Genomic DNA, 23,041 nt, shown 5'->3' with positions numbered 1-23,041 from the left:
AAGTCTCATCTTTATAGTTAGTAAGGGCTCAGTTGGAGTGCATGCATGGCCTGTATCTGCTGGCAGATGAGTTTCTTGATTCTGAGCCCTGGGGTTAAAGAGATGTACTGGCCCTTCCCGCCTCACCAGCCAAGCCCAGAAGCACTGGACCAGGGCAGACTACCCTCTTGCAGGACAGCTCTTGCTCCTAGAGGGGCAGAGTGGAGACTGTTATGCCCTGTAGGCCAGCTTACTCTTCAAGGTGTGACCAGTTCCTCCTTCCAGATTCACCAGTTAGGGACAGTGGTTGAGAGTGTAGAGAGAGGCAGTCATGTTTCACTTAGGAATTCCCTCCAAATAAATATCAGGAGTGGGGAAAAACCTTCTCACCCACCCCAAATACCCTCATTTGGGAAATGACATTAACCGGGTGTTTTGAGGGCATCAGTCACGGCTGAAACATTCTCTAATCAAATTGTGAACATAAGCCAGGTTGAGTTAGAGAACTGGAGAGGGATGTGTGTGTGTGTGCATTTAGGTAATTAATAGAGATAATGAACCAGGTTATTATTTTTAAAATGTCTTAATTGAGAGGATAGCTTAATTGCTGAAATGTAAATACTGCGTAGTCATTCGGCGTCATTCTCCGTCAGGACAAGGGAGGAAGGTCAGTCAGGTGGAAAACTCAGCAACCTGCCTGCTGTCACTGCTCCAAGTTTCCTCATCCTTGTCTGGTTCTCTGGTGATGAGTTCAGTCAGGGATTTGATCCATTGCCTTGAACCATCGTCTTAAATTCTGTGCATTGCTAGCACAAAACTTAATCTTGGGCTGTGTGTTCGGTATCTAAGAGGCAATTAATTTTTCTATTTCTAGATTCCTCTACCTTAGAATACTCAAATATTTACAGTCAGAACACTGATAAATAATTTCAGGGCTTAAATATGTAGTAACAGTATCTGTGTAGCATTAGTGCCTGATCCTTCGACTCAGACAGAACTTCACTCTAACATATTCAGATACATGGCTGTCCACATTTTTGTAATGATAGCTGTATAATTATAGTAAAAAGAGAGATAACATCTACTTTGCTTAAAGTGATTAGAATAGTATCTGTGCGCTTCAGTCTGGACAGAAGGATTTTTTTTAGAAGGGCTGAAATGATTTGTAATGTGTTGTGATTGATATAACTGATATTCAAGTACTTCTCTGAGATTAGGATACTTTTCCTCACAAAAGATTGTAAGGAATGTTTACACCTGCAGCACCTCAAGCACTAAGTCTTACCGAACTTATTACTGTCTTAGTTTCATGTCCCAGATGGCTGATAATCTGTGGATTTCTTTATATTACAAACTATTTTGAATGGCTGTATGTGTTAATAGCCAGTTCTTTTCGTGCTATTGTGAATAATATCTGTATTGTTGAATCAAAGTTGTAATAATTTGCAGCCTTTTGTACAGGAAGATGACCTACTTTCAATAGAGTACTCTTTTGAAAGACCTTTTCAGAAGTGGGAGTGAATTTATACTGACTTACACGCATTTTTAACTTAAGTGCTTATTTTGTGTGAAATAATTTTCATTGTTAAGTCTGTAATGAAGGAAAAGAAAAACTGAAAGTAAACTCTACAGTAAATAAAACTTGCCTAACTCGTGTAGTCATCTACAGTACCAAGACACGTGTTAAAATTAATTAACTTTGCGAGGTTGTGGGTGTGTAAGTTTTAAAGGTCCAGGTAGCTAACTGGGTGTAGCAACAGGGCATTTTTCTTATTGCTGCTTGTTGGAAAGCAACTCTGCTGTAAAAGTGGTTCATGATTTTTAAATTATGTGAATACAGTTGATGGATGCCAGGCCTTCAAGCCTGAGGTGCAGAGAGGGTGCAGGTCCTTGCCGTTAAGTGTGTGCTTGTCTCTAATTAAATCTGTGTGTTTCATAGACAGTGATCCCATCAGGCTTTCGAGTTGGAATGAAGCTTGAAGCTGTAGACAAAAAGAACCCTGCATTCATCTGTGTTGCTACGGTAACAGATATGGTGGACAATCGTTTCCTCGTACATTTTGACAACTGGGATGAGAGCTATGACTATTGGTGAGACATTTTTTCCATTGCTGTGTGCTTTATTAATTGAGTGTTTATCCAAGTACATGATTTAAAAGCAGTAATAATGCAAAGCTTATGACTAAAGTAACAGTGCTCTGTCCCACTCTTTCCCATTTCAGATTTTTAACTTTTTACCTGTTCCATATGGCCTATATTTCTAAATTAACATCCTTTAATTCTACTTCGTGATTTGTGTTTTAGTTGACTTCCTCCTGTGGAAGTGCAATTCATACCACACTCCCAACAGACACTCACACGTGAATGTATGCACAGACTCACACTTCCCCTTCATCTCATTTTTCAGGAAAACATTTTAATCTTCCTTTCATGTTTTCATGCCCAGTAGCTAACTTAACTATTTATAATTGCTGAATACAAATGATTAATTGAGGAATATTGTTTTTAATCCTTATGGGTGTTGACTATACTACATAAAGTGGTAGGAGCAACGTAATTATAAAATTACATAATCATAAAATAATTATAATCAAATCATGAGATTTTGATTAAGCAATTGAAATAATGACTTTTCATACCAAATTCATGTTCATTGATGAAACTACAATTCAGTTTGCTGGTGAAAGTCATTTCTGCACTGTTTAGTTCCTTCTGGAGAATACTTACAATGAGAAGTGACAGACATCTTTATAAAATAAGGCTAAGGTTACAGTAGCAAATGGAGTTTAATTTATATAAATGTAGCTCAGTTTCAGGAAAGCTTGTTTCCTGTCTTTTTCAGTATGTGTATATTTAAATATTCAGTAGAGCCATCAATAATTTCCATTAATCCTCAAATTGGATTCTCAGGCAGGCATCAGTTTTACTTGCATTATTTTAAAAAAGGAGAGACAGTGAAAGCCATTTGCTATTCAGACTTTTAAACGGTGAATTTTTAAAATCTGAATTACATGTTACATATGGTTTTCACAGAATTTTTTAAAGTAGTTCCACGATCACATCGCAGAGAGTCAAGTACTTGTCAATATTTTAGTATGTTTAACCCAGCTTTTTTCTGCAAAGCATAATTTTCCTCATAGGATATCTTTTTATTCAGTTTGCAATCAAATTTATTATTGAAACATAAACCATTTCAAGTATATACAAAAGTGAGAATAATAGAGTGACCCTCCTGCAGCCATTACCTACCACCAGCAGTTACCAATTTATATCAGTCTTGTTTCCTGTGTTTTCCTACTCCTAAATTCCCAACACCAGGATTGCTTTGAAGCAAATTCCAGATACCATGGCATTTCATCTGTGAATGTCTTTTCTAAAGATACTCTTTTTCTTTCTTCAAATATATAAAGTTATAAATGGCATAATGTCACTAACATACTTAAACATTCTCCCCCAATTGTCTTGGTTTTCTTTTTTTCTTGCTTGCTTGCTTGCTTGCTTTAGGTCCAAATAAGGTGCACATTTTATGATTGCTTTGATGTTTCTCTTGATCAATTTTAATTTATAGATTCCTAGTCCTCCATCATTTTCTTCCCCTTGTAACTTTTATTGAAGAAACCAGGTTGTTTTTCCTGTTGAGTCTCCCACATTCTGGGTTTGCTGATTGAATCCTCATGGTATTGCTTACCATGTTCTTCTCTTTTTCGTATTTTCTGCAAACTGGTGGTTTTTGTTTCATTTAAAATTATGTGTACCTATCTTGAGTGAGTGAATAGATGAGAAAACTGTAAATTCAGAAATACTGTAATCTGTCCTGGGAGGAACATATTTCTCCCTCCTGTGCTTGATGTGCTGTGATGGTGGCAGTACCAACTTGATGACTAGGATACAGTCCTTTTATTAATAAATGATACTTTAAAGCAGTAGTTAGAATTTGTTGAAATGAGAGCTTTTTGTTTTTAAAGTTCTGATTCATTTAGGGAGAATTTTTTTTAGAGCTTTTGCCTGATTTAAACAAAATGGGTGGATGTTAGTTTCAGTTATTTTTGTGGTCTTGTAAGTATTACAGGGTTTAAAAGTGTAAGCTGCTTATTTGACGTAAGATGTATTTCCTTTAAAAACATTCTTCTGGAAAAAAGTAATGAGGAATTCTAGAAGAATTTGTCACATTTTTCTTTGATGGCAAATGCCTAGGGACTAGGAAGCATCCTGGGTTCTTATTAGAAAGAGCAGGGGGAAAAATTGATCTCTTTCAGCTCTGATTTTGTACTCTTATGAGCACAACCAAATTATTTTTAGAATGGAATGTACTTTGAGGATATACTTATACTTCTAACTCTTGAAGTTATATTTTGTTAATTGTCAGAAAAAGAATAACGGTGTGTTCTCTGCCTCAATATACAATTAAGGCACATTGAAAATTGCTTAAGTGCACTGGAATTTCTCCAGCCTTATTAAATATTATGTTCTTTGATCTTCGAATTTTGGAATGCTTTGTATCTGCATAAATTACTTAGGTATGTAATTGAGGATACAAATCGGATTGCTTTCCCAATTTAAAATAGTTTGGAAATGAGATTTTTTTCCCTTTGAATTGGACAGTGATCTTATCTCTTTTTACCTTAGTGGGAATTTGAAAGCGCTCACGCATGCATGCACACACACGCGTGCGCGCACACACACACACCACACATTTGTGGTACTGCATGTTTAATTGCAGTAAAACATTTCTTCCTTCCAAAGAGGAGTGCTATGTGGGATTTAAATTTATGTAGGATTGAAGTAATTTTTAATGAAAGGAAATAATATACATATATTAGAATAATAATTGGTTTACCTCTGGGTTTCCTCTGTGCTTTTATCACTGGTAGTTGGTAGTCGTTTAATTCTATCCCCTTGACAGTGATTAGACTTAGGAATAATCCTAAATATCACAGAATATTGGAATACGGGAAAGAACTTTAAGGATGGCAGAAGGAAAGCCCTCCCAGTGAGGATGCCACCATCCTCCCGGAGCAGCGTGTGGCCCCTTTCCCTCCATCATCTTCCGATGCCTGAGGGCTGGGCTCCACAATGAGCAGTCACCCCCTCTCATCCCTCAGGCCCTGGGAAGGAATCTTGCTTTAAAGAAATGTTATTTTCGGAATAGATGCATGTATTTGTATAACCGAATCAATCGCTTTGCTGTGCACCTGAAACTAGCACAACATTGTTAATTAACTGTACTCCAATATAAAATAAAAAATTAACAAAGTAATAATATTAATAATAATCATAAATAATAGCAATATGTGACCCAACCCCCCCCCCAAAATGTTATTTTCACGTGACCTTGTCTTTTGGGAACCAGGAAACCATGACAACAGGACTTAGGCGACTGTTGACTAGAATGAGGTTGCCACTTCAGCCGTCTTTGAATTTCAGTCCGATATCCCAGTGAGTTAGGCTGAAAAATCATCAAACAGATCTATGAAAAAGAGAAGCATTGAGTTAGTGAATTAGAACAAATATGGGGCTGGGGCCTTTTACTGATTGTTTCCAAGTGGATTGCAAACTTCTTCTTTTTGTCTTCCTGGGGACATGGGATTTGAACTGGACCATGAAGAATGATAGGAATTAGTACTTAGATGTTGGGATGAAATATTCCAGGAAAGCACTGCTTATGTTTAAGCCCATGGGGCAAAAAAGGGTATGTTTGGGGTATGGCAGCCCGGGGATTCAGTAAGTGATTTAACTCCTCTAAGCTTTAGTTGCCCCCTTTGCAGAAAGGATTAATAGTCCCTATCTCACAAGGTGGTGTGAGGATTAAAATAAGGATTTTAGAAACAGAAACCAGTTTGCAAAAGGTTAAAGAGATAGCTGTAAAGGACATCAAGCGGAGAAGTTTGGCCCTGAAGGTGAAAGTGGATTATTGCCTGAGGGGGCGTCAACCCTTAAGGAGGGTTTCCTGCACACAGAGAGTGTTGAGCTTGGTTGAAGGAAGGAAGCCACTGTAGAGGGAGAGGGGAGACATTTGAGACTGGATAATTGAGGATACCGTGTCCCGTAGGAGGGGCTAGCCTTGGGAAGAAATAAGCTTTATTCTCACTCATGGAGGAAATGAAGACAGGAAAGGAAAATTGACAGGAGAGTGATGAGGTGGCACCTCCTTTATCTTTTCCTAGTAGTCACTGTGTTAGTGAAATCAGGTTTTAATCTTGAAGCAAATTACGAATATTGAAAACAGCCACTGTGGGGAATGGGTTTGGAAATGAATTAGGGATGAAAAGGAGAACTATGATGACTCCGTATGATGAGGTTTGGGGTTTAGTAGTAAAACCGAGTGTTGGAAGCCCTGAAGAGTTAGCACAGAGTGGGAGCCAGGAAAGTGGGCCCTGGGAAATAACTTGACAGTCATCATGCTCTGGATTTAGGGAGTGAGAGAGGCCAAGAGTGCTGTATTTCTTCAAAGAATCTAAACCATTGCTTGAATGAAGACTTTGAGGTTTTCCTTAAGTGAGCGTCTTAAAATGTTCTTGTTTGACTCTCTGCCGAGATCTGGGGAGCCCAGCATGTGTGCCTTACTTTTGTTTAGCTTTTGGCTGTGACTGATACAACCAGGGTCCCTTTCTTTTTAACCCAAAATCGCTTAACCTCTCAGTGTTTCCATAAAATGAGGATCTTAATGTTTGCTCACTTTATATTACAAACATGGATTTTTCATGAATTATTACTTCTGTTATTATTTACCAGTCTAGATCTGATTGGATCTTAGCAGCCTTCATAAATAATTTGCACTTACTTGTGAAGTGGACTTCAAAAAAATTTTTTTTTTGAGATGGAGTTCTTTAAAAATACATATAAAAACCCCAAAGAAAGAAAGGAAAGGCACAGGGAGCAACGGTTTGCCAAACTTTTCACCATTAGTTGTTCTTCAATATATTTTTTCTTGGTTACATTTCTGCTTCTGAACACTAGATGGGACTAAGAGATGACTTGTGTTTCAATAGTAACAAAGGATTTCACAGCCTTCCAACTTCTGATGGAAGTGTTGTTTGTTTATTGAGGAGCTATAAGTAAACTAGATAAAATAGTACTATTTTTATTTTCATTATTGAGACAGTTTCCTGGTTTATTTTAGACGGTGACTTTGATCAATATTTAAATAATATTAAAACCTTATATAAGATTCAGGCAATACAGGAATGAGTCACCAAAATATGATACAGTATTTTCCTTACTTGTAATTTATAGAGAAATCCAGTAGAATCAAAAGAGTTAATTATGTCTAATGCTTTTATTTCAATCAACATGAACCTGACAGGTAATTAGAAGTACTTGATAGTTGTCTTAAATTGGGAAGAAAAAAATTAAAGTATTATATACTTATTTTTTCATTTTTAAGGATCCCTGTATCAATTAACAGCTTTCCCTAGAATAAAATAAAAATTTCTCTAAAATAAAGGCTGCATCATTACTAATAATCCATAACCAAATAATTGTCTAGGAAAGAATAGTACAGCTGGAAATCGAGCTCCATAGTTTTGCTTATACAATTTATAATAATGCCTCGGAAGGAATTGGGTATTAAAATATCTTTTATGAAAATGTATAGTGTAAGAAATGTACCAATTGCCATATGAACTGGGCGGCATTATGTCTTCCTTTCACATTTCTAAAATAATGACATACACATACACATGTAACCCTATATAGATTAAGAAAAATAATAGTGTAAGGGAGGGGTGGGTAGGAGATATTCAATAAGTGAATAAAAACCTTCAACTATAAATTTAAAGGTACTTTCTACTGAAATGATTTTGAGAAAAATCAGCATTAAATTGGGGTTCCATCAGCTCATCTTGTGTTAACTGGTCAGAGCTGCTCACTTGGAAAGATTGACTTGGAAAGTGGTGACTGTGTGTTAGTTCACTTACAACATTTCCTGGAAAGTTCTCTGTAGTCTGTTAAGTGTGCAATAGCATTATGTCTAAAAAAGCAATGTATATACCTTAATTAAAAAACACTTTATTGATAAAAAATGCTAACCATCTTCTGACGACACAGGATTGCCACAGACCTTCAATTTGTAAAAAATGTGATCTTTACAAAGCACAGTAAAGCAAAGTGAAATAAGGTGAAGTATGCCTGGTGTAGAATAACTTCAGTCTTTAATATACCAATGATGTATTTTGTAAATCTCTAAGAGGGAGATGTGTTATTTTCCTCAAATATTTGATCATAGGGTCCTGACGTTTTTTTTAAACTTCATGATTCCTATCATCTTTGAGAACACAGATGGGAAATGTTCTACCAACTTTTTTTTTTAAGGTTTTAATTGTAATATGCCTCTAGATGCCTGTATATTTTGTAATACTGTTATAACTACTCCCTTGTAAGTATAGCCTCTACTTCCTTATATTGTGTTTGCCTGGCAAAATCCCAATTCTGGTTGAATCTGACTTTCTGCCTACTCTCTGCCTGTGCCTGAGCGGTTGAATATAGCTGGAGAAAGACGCCACATGCTGACTGGCCTAACTCACTTTCATGACTGCTAACTTCAACGGGGCCCTTAGTCCTGCCCCATAATCCTGCTACATGTCCTTGTCTATTCTTCCAGGAAATTTCACTCCCCTTTTTATTCCCTCAAATCTTTCACAACCCCTCTCCTTTTCTCCCACTCAGTTGATCAGCTTGCTTCCTGTATCACTGACAAAATAGACATGCTCAAAAGAGAGGTCCACATGCTCCCACCATGTTGTCTCCCCACCTTTCTGATCTCTGTCGAACCTTCTCTCTAACTGTGCGTGATGTCCCCCCGCTCTTACGCTTTTCTGCTCCCTCGCACAGAGTGAGTTTTCTTCTGCATTGATAGGTCATCCCTCTCTTTTGAATTATTCCTACAGTACCCAAGCAGGAGAAGGGATTTTTGTTTGTTTTGGTAGCTGTTGTAGCCCTAGCACTTAGAACAGTGCCCTGATCATGGTAGTCGCTCAGCATATATGTCTTGAATAAATGAAGTGATATTTCCCATCTTTTAAAAAAAGGTTTTATTTTGAAGTAATTCTAAACTTAATGTGCAGAGATTTCCATATATGCCTCATCCAGCTTCCCCTAAGTATGTCCCAAATTTAAAAAAACCCAACAACCTCCCTTTTTCTAATTTCTCATTTCTCTGCTTCCTTTTAAAACACAACCCCTTAAATGTATTTTTTGAGTTAGCTATTCCCATCTCCTTCCACTCTCTCCCTTTTTTTTGGCTTTCCATTTTATTTATTTATTTATTTAATTTATTTTTTATACAGCAAGTTCTTATTAGTTATCTATTTTATACATATTAGTATATATATGTCAATCCCAATCTCCCAATTCATCCCACCACCACCACCCCTGCCCCCCAGTTTCCCCCCTTGGTGTCCATATGTTTGTTCAATACATCTGTGTCTCTATTTGTGCCTCGCAAACTGGTTCATCTGTACCATTTTTCTAGATTCCACATATATGCGTTAATATATGATATTTGTTTTTCTCTTTCTGACTTACTTCACTCTGTATGACAGTCTCTGTATCCATCCATGTCTCTACATATGACCCAATTTCGTTCCTTTTTATGGCTGAGTAATATTCCATTGTATATATGTACCACAACTTCTTTATCCATTCGTCTGTCGATGGGCATTTAGATTGCTTCCATGACCTGGCTTTTGTAAATAGTGCTGCAATGAACATTGGGGTGCATGTGTCTTTCTGAATTATGGTTTTCTCTGGGTATATGCCCAGTAGTGGGATTATGGGTCATATGGTAATTCTATTTTTAGTTTTTTTAAGGAACCTCCATACTGTTCTCCATAGTGGCTGTATCAATTTACATTCCCACCAACAGTGCAAGAGGGTTCCCTTTTCTCCACACCCTCTCCAGCATTTGTTGTTTGTAGATTTTCTGATGATGCCCATTCTAACCGGTGTGAGGTGATACCTCATTGTAGTTTTGATTTGCATTTCTCTAATAATTAGTGATGTTGAGCAGCTTTTCATGTGCTTCTTGGCCATCTGTATGTCTTCTTTGGAGAAATGTCTATTTAGGTCTTCTGCCCATTTTTTGATTGGGTTGTTTGTTTTTTTAACATGGAGCTGCATGAGCTGTTTATGTATTTTGGAGATTAATCCTTTGTCCGTTGATTTGTTTGAAAATATTTTCTCCCATCGTGAGGGTTGTCTTTTCGTCTTGTTTGTAGTTTACTTTGCTGTGCAAAAGCTTTTAAGTTTCATTAGGTCCCATTTGTTTATTTTCGTTTTTATTTCCATTACTCTAGGAGGTGGATCAAAAAAGATCTTGCTGTGATTTATGTCAAAGAGTGTTCTTCTTATGTTTTCCTGTAAGGGTTTTATAGTGTCCGGGCTTACATTTAGGTCTTTAATCCATTTTGAGTTTATTTTTGTGTATGGTGTTAGGGAGTGTTCTAATTTCATTCTTTTACTTGTAGCTGTCCAGTTTTCCCAGCACCACTTACTGAGGAGACTGTCTTTTCTCCATTGTGTATCCTTGCCTCCTCTGTCATAGATTAGTTGACCACAGGTGCGTGTGTTTATCTCTGGGCTTTCTATCCTGTTCCATTGATCTATATTTCTGTTTTTGTGCCAGGACCATATTGTCTTGATTACCATAGCTTTGTAGTGTAGTCTGAAGTCAGGGAGTCTGATTGCTCCAGCTCCATTTCTTTCCCCAAGATTGCTTTGGCTATTCGGGGTCTTTTGTGTCTCCATACAAATTTTAAGATTTTTTTGTTCTAGTTCTGTAAAAAATGCCACTGGTAATTTGATACGGATTGCATTGAATCTGTAGATTGCTTTGGGCAGTATAGTCATTTTCGCAATGTTGATTCTTCCAATCCGAGAACATGGTATATCTCTCCATCTGTTTGTGTCATCTTTGATTTCTTTCATCAGTGTCTTATAGTTCTCTGAGCACGGGTTTTTTACCTCCTTAGATAGGTTTATTCCTAGGTATTTTATTCTTTTTTGTTGCAATTGTGAATCGGATTGTTTCCTTAATTTCTCTTTCTGATCTTTCATTGTTAGTGTATAGGAATGCAAGAGATTCCTGTGCATTAATTTTGTATCCTGCCACTTTACCAAATTCATTGATTAGGTCTAGTAGTTTTCTGGTGGCATCTTTAGGATTCTGTATGTATAGTATCATGTCATCTGCAAACAGTGACAGTTTTACTTCTTCTTTTCCAGTTTGTATTCCTTTTATTTCTTTTTCTTCTCTGATTGCTGTGGCTAGGACTTCCAGAACTCTGTTGAATAATAGTGGTGAGAGTGAACATCCTTGTCTTGTTCCTGATCTTATGCTTTCAGTTTTTCACCTTTGAGAATGATGTTTGCTGTGGGTTTGTCATATATGGCCTATATTATGTTGAGATGGGTTCCCTCCATGCCCACTTTCTGGAGAGTTTTTATCATAAATCGGTATTGAATTTTGTCAAAAGTTTTTTCTGCGTCTATTGAGATGATCATATGGTTTTTATTTTTCAATTTGTTAATATGGCATATCACATTGATTGATTTGCTTATATTGAAGAATCCTTGCATCCCTGGGATAAATCCCACGTGATCATAGTGTATGATCCTTTTAATGTATTGTTAGATTTTGTTTGCTAGTATTTTGTTGAGGATTTTTGCATCTATATTCATCAGTGATATTGGTCTGTAATTTTCTTTTTTTGTAGTATCTCTATCTGGTTTTGGTATCAGGGTGATCGTGGCCTCGTAGAATGAGTTTGGGAGTGTTCCTTCCTCTGCAATTTTTTGGAAGAGTTTGAGAAGGATGGGTGTTAGCTATTCTCTAAATGTTTGATAGAATTTACCTGTGAAGCCATCTGGTCCTGCAGTTTTGTTTGTTAGAAGATTTTTAATCACCTTTTCAATTTCATTACTTGTGATTGGTCTGTTCATATTTTCTATTTCTTCCTGGTTTGGTCTTGGAAGATTATACCTTTCTCAGAATTTGTCCATTTCTTCCAGATTGTCCATTTTATTGGCATAGAGTTGCTTGTAGTAGTCTCTTAGGATGCTTTTTATTTCTGTGGTGTCCATTGTAACTTTTCCTTTTTTCATTTCTAATTTTATTGATTTGAGTCCTCTCCCTCTTTTTCTTGATGACTCTGGCTAAAGGTTTCTCAATTTGTTTATCTTCTCAAAGAACCAGCTTTTAGTTTTATTGATCTTTGCTATTGTTTTCTTTGTTTCTGTTTCATTTATTTCTGCTCTGATCTTTACGATTTCTTTCCTTCTACTAACTTTGGGTTTTGTTTGTTTTTCTTTCTCTAGTTCCTTTAGGTGTAAGGTTAGATGGTTTATTTGAAATTTTTCTTGTTTCTTGAGGTAGGATTGTATTGGTGTAAACTTTCCTTTTAGAACTGCTTTTGCTGCATCCCATACGTTTTTGATCATCGTATTTTCATTGTAATTTGCCTCTAGGTATTTTTTGATTTCCTCAGGGATCTCTTGGTTATTTAGTAACATATTGTTTAGCCTCCATGTATTTGTGATTTTTATGTTTTTTTCCCCATAATTGATTTCTAATCTCATAACATCAGAGAAGATGTTTGATATGATTTCAGTATTCTAAAATTTACTGAGGCTTGATTTGTGACCCAAGATGTGATCTGTCCTGGAGAATGTTCCATGTGCACTTGAGAAGAAAGTCTAATCTGCTGGTTTTGGGTGGAATGTCCTATAAATATCAATTAAGGCTATCTGTTCTATTGTGTAATTTAAAGCTTGTGTTTCCCTATTAATTTTCTGTCTGGATGATCTGTCCATTGGTGTAAGTGAGGTGTTAAAGTCCCCCACTATTATTGTGTTACTATCGATTTCCTCTTTTATAGCTGTTAGCAGTTGCCTTATATATTGAAGTGCTCCTATGTTGGGTGTATATATATTTATAATTGTTATATATTCTTCTTGGATTGATCCCTTGATCATTATGTAATGTCCTTCCTTGTCTCTTGAAACATTCTTTATTTTAAAGTCTATTTTATCTGATATGAGTATTGCTACTCCAGCTTTCTTTTGATTTCCGTTTGCATGGAATATCTTTTTCCATCCCCTCACTTTCAGTCTGTATGTGTCCCTAGGTCTGAAGTGGGTCTCTTATAGACAGCATATATATGGGTCTTGTTTTTGTATCCATTCAGTGAGCCTGTGTCTTTTGGTTGGAGCATTTAATCCATTCACATTTAAGGTAATTATTGATATGTATGCTCTATTACCATTTTCTTAATTGTTATCAGGTCTCTTTTGTAGGTTCTTTTCTTCTTTTGTGTTTCCCACTTAGAGAAGGTCCTTTAGCATTTGTTGTAGAGCTAGTTTGCTGGTGCTAAATTCTCTTAGCTTTTGCTTGTCTGTAAAGCTTTTGATTTTTCTGTCGAACCTGAATGGGATCCTTGCCAGGTAGAGTAATCTTGGTTGTAGGTTCTTCCCTTTCATCACTTTAAATATATCATGCCACTCCCTTCTGGCTTGTAGAGTTTCTGCTGAGAAATCAGCTGTTAACGTTATGGGAGTTCCCTTGTAGGTTTTTTGTCATTTTTCCCTTGTTGCTTTCAATAATTTTTCTTTGTCTTTAATTTTTGTCAGTTTGATTACTGTGTGTCTTGGCGTGTTTCTCCTTGGGTTTATCCTGTATGGGACTCTCTGCACTTCCTGGACTTGGGTGGCTATTTCCTTTCCCATGTTAGGGAAGTTTTCGACTATAATCCCTTCATATATTTTCTTGGGTCCTTTCTCTCTTTCTTCTCCTTTGGGGACCCCTATAATGTGAATGTTGTTGCGTTTAATGTTGTCCCAGAGGTCTCTTAGGCTGTCTTCATTTCTTTCCATTCTTTTTTCTTTATTCCGTTCCACAGCAGTGAATTCCACCATTCTGTCTTCCAGGTCACTTATCTGTTCTTCTGCCTCAGTTATTCTGCTCTTGATTCCTTCTAGTATATTTTTCATTTCAGTTATTGTATTGTTCATCTCTGTTTGTTCTTTAATTCTTCTAGGTGTTTGCTCTTTAATTCTTCTAGGTCTTTGTTAAACGTTTCTTGCATCTTCTCGATCTTTGTCTCCATTTTTTTCCCGAGGTCCTGGATCATCTTCACTGTCATTATTCTGAATTCTTTTTCTGGAAGGTTGCCTATGTCCACTTCATTTAGTTGTTTTTCTGGGGTTTAATCTTGTTCCTTCATCTGGTACGTAGTCTTCTGCCTTTTCATTTTGTCTGTCTTTCTGTGAATGTGGTTTTCATTCCCCAGGCTGCAGAATTATAGTTCTTCTTGCTTCTGCTGTCTGCCCTCTGGTGGATGAGGCTATCTAAGAGGCTTGTGCAAGCTTCCTGATGGGTGGGACTGGTGATGGGTAGAGCTGAGTGTTGCTCTGGTGGGCTGAGCTCAGTAAAACTTTAATCTGCTTGTCTGCTGATGGGTGGGGCTGGGTTCCCTCCCTGTTGGTTGTTTGGCCTGAGGCGACCCAGCACTGGAGCCTACCCTGCTCTTTGGTGGGGCTAATGGTGGACTCTGGGCGTGCTCACGCCAAGGAGTAGTTCCCAGAACTTCTGCTGCCAGTGTCCTTGTCCTCACAGTGAGCCACAGCCACCCCCTGCCTCTGCAGGAGACCCTCCAGCACTAGCAGGTAGTTCTGGTTCAGTCTCCTATGGGGTCACTGCTCCTTCCTCTGGGTCCCTATGCGCACACTACTTTGTCTGTGCCCTCCAAGTGTGGAGTCTCTGTTTTCCCCAGTCCTGTTGAAGTCCTGCAATCAAATCCTGCTAACCTTCCAAGTCTTGATTCTCTAGGAATTCCTCCTCCCGTTGCCAGACCCCCAGGTTGGGAAGGCTGACATGGGTCTCAGAGCCTTCACTCCAGTGGGTGGACTTCTGTGGTATAAGTATTCTGCAGTCTGTGAGTCACCCACCCAGCGGTTATGGGATTTGATTTTATTGTGATTGCACCCCTCCTACCATCTCATTGTGGCTTCTCCTTTGTCTTTGGATGCGGGGTATCTTTTTTGGTGAGTTCCATTGTCTTCCTGTAGATGATTGTTCAGCAGTTAGTTGTGCTTCCAGTGCTCTCGCAAGAGGGAGTGAGAGTACGTCCTTCTACTCTGCCATCTTGAACCAATCTCCTCCTTCCACTCTCTCTTAAACCCCCTCTATTCAGGCTTTTGCCCTTTCCCATTCCCAGCTCCACCAAAACAGCTCTTTTCAAGTATACTAATGACATTTATGTTGGTAAATCCAGTGATCAGTTCTTGTTTGTCTCTTCTTTGACCTAGCAGTAGCATTTGACCTAATCGATTTCATCTTTCTTTCTCTCTCTTACTTTACTAGTCATTTTTTCTTGGACTTCTTTGTCTCTTCTCTTCTCTTTTCTGTTCTCTGTACTCATTTTCTGGATGGTCGCATCTCTGCTCATGGCTTTAAGTACAATCCCAAATGCTGATGACTCCTAAGTATGTGTTTTTAGCCTTGATCTTGCCCTTGAACTTCAAATTTTTGTGCTCATTATCTACTTCTTGACCTGTTTATTAAACGTGTTAGTAACAGAACTCTTCACTCACTGTTTGGAATGTCAGGCTGTGCTTGCATTCTTCCTGTCTCAAAAAATGGTAAGTATACTCTCTAGTGGCCATGCCCAAAACCTTGCAAATGTCCTGGGCTTCCCTTCACTCACACTCACACAAATTTATTATCTTTTAATTTTTGCTGTTTTTGAAGTTGTGGAATATAACACAATTTGTGTGGGAACAAAAACTATTTCCCTGGTATCAAGTTTATACGATATGTATCTGATAAAAATCTACTTGGTACTTATATATTGGAAGAGTGAAAAATCCTTTGGTATAGCAAATATTTTTTTCAAATTAGGTAGATTGTAAAACATAGAACTCTGTATAAGGTGTTCACAATCTCTAACATTTTTGAACTTTTACTAGTATTTGAGAATTTATCCTGATAATTACGATTTTTAAATTTATATAACCTACAGGTGTGAAGCCTCTAGCCCACACATTCATCCAGTTGGTTGGTGTAAAGAACATCGAAGAACCCTTATTACTCCTCCAGGTTTGTGTTGATTGTGGGTCTACTGTTTGTTATGTCAATTTGAGTTTATTTTCATGTGCTGAAGAACAGATTCTGTGGCTTCATCATAAGGCAGTGAGTTTTTGAGCATATCACTAATGTGCCGTGACTACTGCTTATATGAAATGACGGGGTGGTTAGTTAACACAGAGCATCACTGTGGTATATGTGGTTGCTTGTGGATACTCCTCTGAGTGATGAAGACTGTCATTATCACAGGGAAAGGATGCCTCCTTGGTTTGTTAGGAGCTGTTGTGTGGTTGTTGCCTGCAGCATGTAAGCATAAAGACTCAGCTTGGAGCTTCAAATACTAGCCTTATTCCATTCTACCAGCTGGTGTCAGTTTTAGGCTTGTCCCCAGTTCCTTGATACTGCGTCTCAGTTAGTACCTGATCTTTTACTCACTCAGGGCACCAACCATTCCTGTGATGGGAAGGCGAGTCCCTTCCACTTTCTGAGTTTTCTCCCATGTTCACAGATAAAAGCTCCTGTCCTTTACTGATTTACAGAGCTGTTTTGAAGATGAAAGAGCATTTACATAAACCGTAAAGTGTTAAAGCAAGGTATTAATGGTTTTGTGGCCCAAAATGGTTTTGTGTTGCTGCCTGGAAGATTTCTCCCATTCAGTCCTCCTGAGTCCTGTGGCTTATGTCATATTAGGAGCCGTGAATAGTGATTGCCACTATCACCATCTGAATTGCTGTGAGGATTCTTTTGGATTTCCCAGTTTGATAATGATCTTTTTTTTTCTTATCATCGTTTTTGTCATCATCAGGGATCCAGTAAATAAACAGGACCAGTGAGCAGCAGGTTCCTGGCTGTGTCTTCACAGCACTGGGTTAGGTACCCTGGGAAGGGGTGGTGTGAGGCATTATTAGTGACTTCTGATGTGAGGCAGATTACCAAGTCTTCTGTCTCCTTTCATGGACTTTTATAATTCAGTAGAATGAACAGAGAAGTTGCAAGAACAGTAAGTGGCTCATCTATACCCTTGAACCAGAGACCCATTCAAGTTTGTCAGTTGTACCAGTGATGTCATTTATAGCCAAAGGATCAGGCATATTACTCAGTTGTCATATTTCTCTGGTCTCCTTCACTTGGCTCTGCTTGACTTTTATGACCGCCATATGCTTGAGAATTAATGACTACAGATTAGTCATTTTGTAGAATATTACTTAATTTGGGCATGATTGGTGCTTCCTCGTAATTAGACCCAGGGTATGCATTTTTGGCAGGAATATCACAGAAACAGTGCTGTGTTCTCATTGCATCCTCTCAGGTGGCACTTGATGTCCGTTTGTGTCATTACTGGTTGATTTTTACTAGTAATTGATCAAGGTGGTAGTTACCAGGCTTCTTCACAGATGTCGTTTTTTTTCTCTCTGTAACTGATAAGTATTTGGGGGAGACACTTTGAGATTGTATAAATATCCTGCACTTCATTCCCATGTCACTCACTAATTTTAGCATCTGTTGATATTTCTAGTGTGAATTATTCTGACAGTTGCTAAATGGTAATTTTTCTGATTTCATCATTCCTTGTACATAATTAGTTGACATTCTTCTGCAAAGAATAGTTTTCTCATCTTCCTATTTATCATTCAGTTTATTTATATCAGCATGGACCCATACATTACTATTGTCATCAATGGGTTATAATCCATTACTACAGTACCTTATTTATTTTTATGGCCAGATTTTCTCAGATTTGGCCAGTGGGAGCCCCTTTAAGCTGATTTCTATGTCCTTTTGACATGTTTTTTTTTATCATTTTTTGGAGAATTTCCTATTTTCTGCTACAGCTAGGCTTATCTTGTGCTTTCCCTGACCCAACCCTGAAGTCACCCATTTCTTGCAGACTCCATGGTTCCTTTTCATAGAGAATGATATTTAGACACTAAGACCTAGCTAGACACTAGGTGTGCTCACTGCTACTGGACTAATGCTGCTTCCGGCCTCTTAGTAGACATAGGAAATATAGTTATGTAAACATATAAAAAATTTATGTGTATTTCTATATGCATTTGTAGATATTGAAAACCATGAATTTATACCATTAGCTTCAATTCACATCCAACACCACTGAATTCATTCTGGTTTTTCACTTTTCATATTTATACCTCTCTTTTTAGCCAGTGAGAAATCTGGCTTCTATTGTCTCCAGTATATTTACTTATTTTTTCAGTCCCCATAAAGGGGACTATATAAAGTAGCCAATTTCCTACCCTACTGGGCCAACATTAATTCCTACTCATGTCTTCCTACTGGGTTTTGGACTCTGGAGGAAACAAAAGAAGGGTGGGAGGGAGAAAGGATATTTGTTTTTAGACATTTTGTTAATACTGTTCCAGGATTTATTTTAACTTATTTGTTTGGCCTAACAATATGACTATGTGGAATATTTCACATATTGATATATATAAACGTGCCTCATTCTTTTTAATAAATGCTTTCTATTTTACACTTACTATATATATATATTTTGCACATTTCTATATTGATGGTCATTTAACTGGTTTTTACATTTTCACATTTACAAACAATGGTGCATTTTCTTTGTATACACATATGAAATTTTTCCTAGATTATTAGAAGGAAAATTGCTAGACTTTAAAGGGTATTTATGTTTGTGTGTATTTTGTGTTTTAAGACTATCCTTACCTGAGAATGCAAATTGTATATATTAAATTTTCATTTAAAAGTTAATAAAGACATCATGATCTAGATGAAAATGGTTTCATTATTACAAGTAGTTCTGAATGTGTAGCCAGTTTAAAGTTATTTTGTGTAATATGAACATAATTTTCTTCATTATAATGATAACAATATCTCATAATTTTATAGGTCGGTTTGTGGTTCTCACTATCATTTTGGTTAAACCTGATAGGATTTACTGTTTTTATTCTTAGGTTATCCAAATGTGAAACATTTTTCTTGGGATAAATACTTAGAAGAAACCAATTCTTTACCTGCTCCTGCAAGAGCTTTCAAAGTGGTGAGATATTATATTTTACAATATTTGATTAATTTGTGTTGATGATAGTGTTCAGTCATTGAAATTTAAGAACAGAAGGAGTATTTGTGAACAGGAATAGGAGAGAAACAGAAGACCAAAGAAGATGTTTCTGAATTTTTACAGTTTTGAAAGGCAAAATTGTTACTGGGGGGTTTGTTGTTGGCATCTAAAAAATACTTCCATTTTGGACTTGAAAGTCTCCTTGGAAAATACTTATATTTGAATTGGTTTGCAGTGAGTTGGTTGTACAGCACACTTCTGTTTTTCCAGCTAGATATTCTGAAAGACCAAACAGGAAGAGATATTGTTTTATAATGAAAATTATATTTGATCATTCCTTTGGGTTTGTTTATGACAAGCTGAGATGCTGGGCTTTTTTTTTTTTTTCTTTTATTGCTATAAATCAGCATGTTTGACTACCAAAATGCAAGGTCGTCTGTTTTTATAATAGTATCTTTCTAACTCTGGGTCATTGCTTCTTGCATATTAAGATTCAAAGTTAACCTCAGTTGTGTGCAAGGGAAGAATAAGAAATGAAATGTATTTTTAAATTTTTTAAATCTCATACATCTTTATAATTTGTATTTTCCCATGAATTTAAAGGAAAAGAAAGATATTTTAAATACTTGATTTTTAAAAAAAAAAATGTGAACAGTCTATCATAAACAACATTTTTCTTTAATGGATCCTTTTGTGCATAAATTTCTAGGATGTTTAATGATAGAATTAATTAGTAGGCATGGACCCAAATACATAAGAAAAGAACATCAAAATTTTTGAGAGGAAAAACTATATTACATGAAGAAAAGCCATATCAAAGAATATGTATGATTCCATCTGAGAGTAAATTCAGGATTTATAAATGAGTAATGTTTAGAGTCATGTCATATTTATGGATTTTACCTGACTCTCTAACTTTAACATAGCCTCGTACAAAGAAGAGCTGCTTTGCACTTTGCTTTGAACTGGATAAAATTACATCAAGCTCAGTCTGCATATCTAGTGTCACAGTGATATCAGAGAGAAAATTAAGATTTCTCTCGTTTGGCCTTTAGGTACCTTGCATTAATTGTTCTGCATCCTTTACATAATTTTCACACTTGATTTTCACAGTAACACTTTTATTACACCCATTAGCAATCACCTTGCCTTCTGCCCGTAAATTTTTCAGAGGCTGATGGGTTTTTGCTGAGTGTTGAGGTGTAGGTAGCTGTAGGTCCTCATTCTCGTTCTTGTTCTTAGTAGAGCAATTCCATCTTGCGTGTCTTGATTGCTAATTCTCTTCTTAAAAAGACATCTGTTGCTTTTTGGTCTCACTACCACCTCTAATCTCTGTGTCTCATCTTTGCCACTTGAAGGTTCTTCCCTCTTTTTTAAAAATAATTTTCATGTTTGTTGATTTTTGCCAAGGCACCTCCAACTAATGAGAAGAAACTCGTCATTCCTATGGCTAATCAAAAAAACCATAGTATTTTGAATTTCATCTTAAGATCTTTGGCTTTCTGTTTGCTCCTGTGACTAGTTGCTCAGGCTGTTTCTATTGCCTGTGGGCTTGGCCATGTGATTTGGGATTATTTTTTCGATAGGGAGAGTGAGGTCGAAAGCCATTCTAGGAACTTGAGTTTGAAAGGCTAGTTCTCGTAATAGCTCATCTTTTTTTTTTTTTTTAATTCTGTCTTTGTGACATAGAGTTCACCTTCCCTTCCTCTGAATCTCACTGTATAAAATTTTCTGTTATGGCAGAAACCTCCACATGGATTCCAGAAAAAAATGAAGCTTGAGATCATAGACAAAAGAAATCCCATGTTTATTAGAGTAGCAACAGTTGCAGACACGGATGATCACCGAATAAAAGTAAGTGTTCTGTTGTGGTTTTGTTTTGTCTTTTTTTTTTTTTAACAAGACATCTTAGATGAAAACTTTAGCAGACATTTAATTTGTGAAGTCTGAGAATTAAATTAGTAAAGCCATAGAAATATGCAAATTAAGTGGCTGCGCACATCCTTGTGAGTCAGTATCTTTCCACTTTTTTACTTTACATAAGTTTTCTCTTTAATTATGACTGACTTTTAATATTTTAAGTATATATTTGGAGGAAAAAAGTAGATACATCATATTAAGGTAATCTATTCAGGAGAAGATATAATACTTCATTTTCCAGTAGTGTGTTCTTTTTTAAAAATATTTAAGGTCAGTGGGGTATAGTAAGGTCTTATGGGGTATAGTGCATGTCGACTTTTCAGAATATCCTGCTTTTTAATATAGGACAAGTTAAGAGAAATATTTTTATAAATAAAGTCAGATTTTATTAGAGTTAGATTAATAAAAGTCAAGTACCTCTCATAAAGTAAACAAACGTATAAGAAGATGGGTTCAGTCCATGTCCAAATGCGATAGAGTGAAGTGTAGTAGCAGTTCCGGGTGAGGAGCTTCAGGCTCTCGTCTCTGTTTCTGGCTTCAGCGTTAACTTCACTCTCAAACCAGAATGATGTGCATTCTACTTACCTCACAGGATCATTTAGAATTTCTGTTAAGAATAATACTAGTTATGATAGCAGCAAGACATTAGATTTACGTGGAGTTTTACAGGGTAGGAGTATTCCTCCATTATCTGATGTTTGTGGTGATAACAGTGTGGGAGATTTATGTTATTGTCATTACTTTATCGATGAGGCTGAGGCACAGAATAAATTACTTATTAATTATGGGCAGTGGCAGAACTAAGTCACGGTCCTAAGCTATAGGAGTCTAAGTTCCTGTTCTTTAAATAATAATAAATCAGATCTTCATGTATCTCTAATGAGATAATATATAGGAAAATAAATTATAAATAACATGAAAATCCTGTACAAACGTAGTATTTCCATAAAATAGAACTTTTAGCATGTAATTCACTATTTTTAAGATTGCGTAATCATATAACATTTTAGAAAATTTTATAAGTAATGGAAGACCTGTGTTAATCTTTTTCAAGTGTGTTTTCTTGTTAGTTTTCCTTAGAAATGTAGAATTAAGTAATACATTATTTTTATAAGTCAAATTGGTCAGAATTGAAAAAAGAAGTGTTTTGGCTTGGGTGCAGAAAGTTTATTCCCATATACAGCTAGTGAAAGTATAAAGTGTCTCAGCCTTTCTGAAGAGCAGTTTGGTGATAGGCATCAAAAGTCTTAGAATGTTGTTTACCCTTTAATTCAGGAATTTCAGTCCTAGGAATTTATGTTAAAGGAATAACCAAAAGGAATATGCAAAGATAAAAGCTGCAAGGAGGATATAACAGAGCCAGTGGTTTATGGTATTTAACATTGGGAATAAGCAGAGTGGGAGATGGGTAAAAATAAATGACTGTACGTCTACATGCTGTTTCATATTTTAGAAGAATATTTAATTTTGGCAAGTGAGAAATTCGGGTTTAATACTATATGTAATGTCTGGTATTGTCTTTTAAAAGAATATACATATGTATGTGTATATATATGTGTGTGTGTGTATATATATATATATATATATACATACACACACCCATACGTAAGCAGTTATGGAAATAAACAAAGCAAAATAATGACAGTGATTTTCTGTTAAGATTATAAGTGATTAGGTTTTTCTTTTTAATTACCTGGTTTCAGGAACACATATTACTTTTGTGATTTTGGTCCAGAGGGGTCAAATACTCTAAAGTGGATGGTTCAGTTAGTTAATGAGAAAAGCAGCTCTTTTTGCTTCTGGCTGAATTCTCTTTCCAGTACAACATCCAGGTCAATCTTTAATACACAAAAAAGAACTGGCTAATGAGGTATATAGTTGACAATCATCTTTTATAATTACTGGAATGAATTTCATAGCTAAACATAAACCAGTGGACAAATATCTGTTTTTTTATGAAGTGCACAAAAGGTTAGTGAACAGGTGACAGTAACTCAATTTGAGGATTCATCAGAGAC

The 23,041-nt window shown here is 36.5% G+C and overlaps 1 protein-coding gene across 7 annotated transcripts in view; it reads left to right on the top strand.

Moving 5' to 3' along the window:
• L3MBTL3 (L3MBTL histone methyl-lysine binding protein 3) overlaps positions 1–23,041 on the top strand; it is a 119,638-nt gene that overhangs the window by 46,517 nt on the left and 50,080 nt on the right. For all 7 annotated transcript variants that reach the window (XM_059941946.1, XM_059941948.1, XM_059941947.1 and 4 more), the window contains 4 exons: positions 1,919–2,070; positions 15,993–16,069; positions 18,997–19,082; positions 20,847–20,957. In XM_059941946.1, coding sequence (XP_059797929.1) covers positions 1,919–2,070; positions 15,993–16,069; positions 18,997–19,082; positions 20,847–20,957 — 426 coding nt within the window. The remainder of the gene's footprint in view (positions 1–1,918; positions 2,071–15,992; positions 16,070–18,996; positions 19,083–20,846; positions 20,958–23,041) is intronic.

The sequence above is a fragment of the Balaenoptera ricei genome, chromosome 12 (assembly GCF_028023285.1).
Source record: "Balaenoptera ricei isolate mBalRic1 chromosome 12, mBalRic1.hap2, whole genome shotgun sequence".
Classification (NCBI taxonomy): Eukaryota; Metazoa; Chordata; class Mammalia; order Artiodactyla; family Balaenopteridae; genus Balaenoptera; species Balaenoptera ricei.
This window is presented reverse-complemented; position numbering and strand designations above follow the sequence as displayed.